This window comes from Crocuta crocuta, unplaced genomic scaffold (genome assembly GCF_008692635.1).
Source record: "Crocuta crocuta isolate KB4526 unplaced genomic scaffold, BGI_CrCroc_1.0 scaffold15, whole genome shotgun sequence".
Lineage (NCBI taxonomy): Eukaryota > Metazoa > Chordata > Mammalia > Carnivora > Hyaenidae > Crocuta > Crocuta crocuta.
In genome coordinates this window covers 1,425,886-1,430,680 of record NW_027530508.1, presented here as the reverse complement: position 1 = coordinate 1,430,680, position 4,795 = coordinate 1,425,886, and the positions used below count along the sequence as shown (strand labels likewise).

Here is a 4,795-nt window from a genome sequence, read left to right as displayed (position 1 = left end):
CGTGGCCGGAGCAGCCGGCCTGCCGCCTCCCGACCCTCCCGCGCCACCCCGCACGGAGCCCCGAAGCCCATCCGCCCGACCCCACCTCGTGCGCCCCGGGGAGGGAGCCGAGCGGCCGTCTAAGGGTGGGAGCAGGGCGGGCAGAATCCGTGCGGCCCTACGGGGGACCGGCCTGCGCCAACCAGCGGGGTAGGTTTCTGCGCCTCTCCTCGCAGGGGCGGAGCGGGGTGGAGTGGGGGCGGGGCGGGGNACTGGGGGTTGGGGGTGGGGAGAGAGACCAGGGCTGGGGGCCACCTGTTCCCGCTCGGGTCTGCGCAGGGAGCGCCCCGCCCCTGGGGTCTCCTGGGGCGGACCTCTGTCCCCGTCTGGCCACCAGTCCGGACCAGAGGCGCCCTGGCCGGAACCCGGAGGAAGCGCCCCTAGGAGAAGGGAGGCCGGGAGACCGCGACTGGCAGGTGCGGCGGCGGCTCTNCCCGGCGCTTGGTGGTGGTCCAGCCGCAGTCCTGGGGGCTTGATGTCCCCGCAAAGACAAGGCGGCCCGACAGGCGCGCGGCTGAGGCCCCGGGCAGCCCTTGTCCCTGGTGGTGGCCGGAGGGAACAATTGCACAAAGCCACGGACTCCCAGACGTGGGGGTTCCTTTCGGCTTTGGTAACATCCGTTTCTTCTTTTAAAGACTTGCGTTCTGCGTAGTAAATTCGGAGTAGTAAACGCGGCAGTTTGGTTAGGAAGAGTTCCAGCTTCAATTTCCATCGCCCCCCAAAAGTTCCCCTGTGCCTCTCCCCAGTCACTCTCTCCCTCTCCCAGCCCCAGACAGCCAGGGATATGCTTTGTGCCTATAGATTCGTTTTGCCTATTCCAGAACGTCATATAAATGTTATCATGAAGCATATACTCCTTTGGGTCTGGCTTCGTTCCCTCTGTTTTTGAGATTCGTTTACATTGCTTCCTGATCAGTAATTTGTTCTTTAGTATGTTCCATGGTCGGAAGGAAGCACAGTTTCTCTCTTCTCCAGTTAGGCATTTGGGTTCTCCTGTTCCAGTGTGAGATTCTTCTAAATACAGCTGCTACAGAACTGCTGTGAAGTCTTCGTACGGACATATGTTTTCATTTCTCTTCTCATCTGTGAAGACCCAGAAGTAGAAATGCAGGTTCATATGCCAAGGGCATATTTAAGTTTAAAAACATGATTTCCTAAAGTGACTGTACCATTTTGCATTCCCACCAGCAGTGCAGGAGACTTTCAGTGTCTCTACATTCACATCAGCGTTTAGTGCTGTCAGTCTTTTAAATTGTAGCTATTCGAGTGGGTGTGCAGCATCCTTATCATTTTTTATAGTTGAATGTTACCACTTACTTGTATAGCCCCCTCCCCACCTTGGGCGTACAAATGGTTTCCAGCCCTTCTGCTATTACGAACCATGCTGTGATGGATAACTTTTTTTAATGTTTTTTTTTTCTAGGAGAGAGAGAGAGATAGCATGAGCAGGGGGGTGGGGGGTCAGAGAGAGAGGGAGTCACAGACTCTGAAACAGGCTCCAGGCTCTGAGCTGGCAGTCAGCACAGAGCCCGACGCGGGGCTCGAACCCACGAACCACGAGATCATGACCTAAGCGAAAGTCGGACGCCTAACCGACTAAGCCACCCAGGCGCCCCTGTGATGGATAATTTTATACACGTACTAATCTGTGAGATGATTTCGCAAAAGTGGGATTCCTGGGTCAAAAGATATGGTGTGTGTGTGTGTGTGATCTGGGAGGATACACTAAATTGCTCTCCAGTTTGGGCCACTTTACTTACAGTTGCACCAGCAATATCTAGAGTGTTCCTTTGCCCACAGCCTTACCAACACAGTGCTCAAACTGTGATATTTGCTTGTTTGAAGGTGAAAGTGCAGTCTCTCTCTCTCTCTCTTTTTAGAGAGAGAATCCTTTTTTAAATGTTTTATTTATTTATTTATTTATTTAATTTTGAGAGAGAGAGAGCACAAGCAGGAAAGTGGCAAAGAGAGAGAGAAAATCCCAAGCAGACTCCAAGCAGAGCTGATGCAGGGTTCGAACTCACGAACCATGAGATCATGACCTGAGCTGAAATCAAGAGTCAGATGCTTAACCTACTGAGACATCCAGGTGCCTGGAAAGTGCAGTCTTCACTTGCATTTCTCTTAGCAGTGAGCTCAAATCATTGTTCAGACATTTAAGAGTCATTTGTATTTCCTATTCCCTGAATTGCCTGTTCACATCTGCAGCTCACGTTTATATTGAGCTGTTGTCTTTCTCTTAACAACTTGAAGAAAGTCTTTATATATAAGAGAGATTAATCTTTTGTCTGGAATATGAGTTGCAAATATGTTTCAGTTTGTGAAATGTATTCAGCCTGTCATGTGTGGCTTTAGCGCAGTTATTTTCATTGCTGAGTAGCACCCAATTGTGTGAATATGACATTTTTTTCACTGATTCTACTGTTGCTGGACATTAGAGTGCTTCCCAGTTTTGAGATGTTACCAAAAATGCTGCTGTGGACATTTATGTGCATGTATCCTTAGCTTCCTGCCTTCATCTGACCTTTACTGGTTTCCTCTTGGAGCACAGCCTTACTTCGCTTGCCTATGAAACCTCATTTTGGGGAACCAGACCTAATATAGACAGAGAAGGCTTTGGTCACGCTGGGGGCTCTAGTGGACAGGCTGGAGAGGCATCAAGCCCTCCCTCTGTGGATGACAAAATGGGGTCACCCAGGTGTTGACAATGACAGAAGATCCCAGCTGCCCCTACCCCCCGCCCCCCCGGCAGCACGGAATTCCCCGATCCTTCTGCTAGATGAGCCAGGAGGTAGAAGCATCCTGTCATACCCTGGGTCCGTTTTGCTATCTCTTCTCTTAGGGAGGATCTGGGGAAGAATCGGGATAGACAGAGGGACCTAGGCTTCCATCTTGAACCAGGAGCACACCTAGAGATTCCAAAACCAGTGTAGATCCTGAGAAAGGGGAAATTGTGGAGATACAGTCCTCAGCCTGGTAAAGAGGTCCTGAAGAGGAAGAAGACAGAGGCAGCTGAGAAAGCCCCAGAGATCACAGAGACAGGACAGCACCAAGTGTGCATGCAGCCTGACAGGGCCTGGTAGGGCGTAGAGGCGGCTTGAGCCCTCAGTGAGCTGGGGGCCAGGAGAGCAGAGCAGACCCCCAGAGTAGCCACACTCTGAACATGGAGGGGAGACTTCAATGTGGGCATCAGGAGAGAAGGCAGGATCCTCTCCTATCTGGCAAGAACCCAGTGAACTGGTGAGCTTCCGTTCCCACTGCAGACCAGGCTTTGATGCCTCCTTATCAAGGGGTCCTTCCTGACCCAAAGCCTGGGTTACTGTCCCCTGCATATTCTCTTCCCTGCCTCATATATCACACAGCAATGTAGCTGTCCATTTCCTTGTCTGTCTCCTCCAGACCCTGAGCTCCATGGGCCTGAGACTGTGTCTTTATTTCTGCCTGGCACAGGGTGGGGCACACAATCAGTGTTAATAAAACAAGGTGGGCACGTAGCCGAAGAGCCGCGTGGGGGTTGGGGTCATCCTTGCAAAGTGGATGCCTCCCAAACCCAGATGAGCTATGTCCAAGCATATCCAAGGAATTTTCTGCTGAAATCTCAGAGCACTATTTATATTTGAGGTCACAGAGGAGGGGGTGGGGCCTTTGGACCAAAGTGAAGGAAGAGGGATCCTAGAAGTGCCCCTGTGGGAAAGATGGCTTCCCACGTGGCTTGCCATAGTCACTCTCCACGGGGCCACTGCAGAGTGTCCTGGGAAGAAGGCACACCAGTAAGAGTTAAATCTTTGTAAGTGCTCACGTAATGGGTGACACACGCCGTCTGTAAACAAGACTCATTCTGAAGAGCGACCCAGAACAGGGCGACTATAAACGCTCTCATGCAAGTCTCACAGTGGACATAAGCCCTCAGTCCTTTTGCGTAAACGTCCCGGGGGTGGAATTTCAGAGTCACAGGGCAGTATTTTCACTTTCATAGATAATGTCAGACAGTTTTCTGAAGTCGTCATATATTCTATATGATTCCATTTATATAAAGTTCGAAAAGAGGCCAATCAAATCTTTGGTGTTAGATATCAGGATAGTAGCCACCTTCAGGGTGGTTGGCTGAGGGAGACTCTGGGGTGCTGGCAATGGTCTGTTTCTTGATCTGGGTGCCGTTTACACAGGCACGTTCCCTTTTCGGAAAGTCATTGATCTGTACACTTACAATGTGTACAGTTTTCTGTATGTGTGTCATACGTGAATTACAAGTTTGTTTTTAAAGTCTGGAGGTGCCTCAGACCTCTGGCGGTGGACAACTAGCTCCTCTGAGAACCTTCCAATCCCAGGTGGACCTACCTCCTTGGAGATGCCCAGAAGCAGCCCTCCGCTTAGCCTCTCTTCCCCAGACAGCCCAAAAGCATACGACTGCATTTGGCTTGCTCTCCTTCTGTCCCACCTCTGGATTTAGTGCACATTTTCCACCCTGTCACTTGACAGCAGTGCAGAAAAACTAGTGCTTACTAAGTGTTCACCTACTGCACGCCAAGTGAGGTGCTGGCCATGTGGACACAGGAGGTGAGCAGCACCCAGAGCCTCAAGGAGCAGGAGGGGGCACAAAGAGCGTGAGCATAAGGTAGTCTGTGGTAAATGTCATGTAATTTGCGCTTGCTGGCCGCCTCCCGCAGGCAGTCTCCCAGAACAAGATTCACATTTGGATCTTCTGTGTTCCAGTGCAGCAGTTTGGGTTGCAAGAAAGAGACTCTCTCCAGTTAGG

At 51.2% G+C, this 4,795-nt stretch overlaps 1 protein-coding gene across 1 annotated transcript in view; it reads right to left on the bottom strand.

The window, feature by feature from the left end:
• Positions 1-4,452, bottom strand: part of ADAM33 (ADAM metallopeptidase domain 33) — an 18,324-nt gene extending 13,872 nt beyond the window's left edge. The window contains exons 1-2 of the mRNA XM_077767042.1: positions 4,378-4,452; positions 444-578 (exon numbers count right to left, since the gene is read on the bottom strand). Of these exons, the coding sequence (XP_077623168.1) occupies positions 444-578; positions 4,378-4,452 (210 nt within the window). The remainder of the gene's footprint in view (positions 1-443; positions 579-4,377) is intronic.
• Positions 4,453-4,795: the final 343 nt, after the last annotated feature.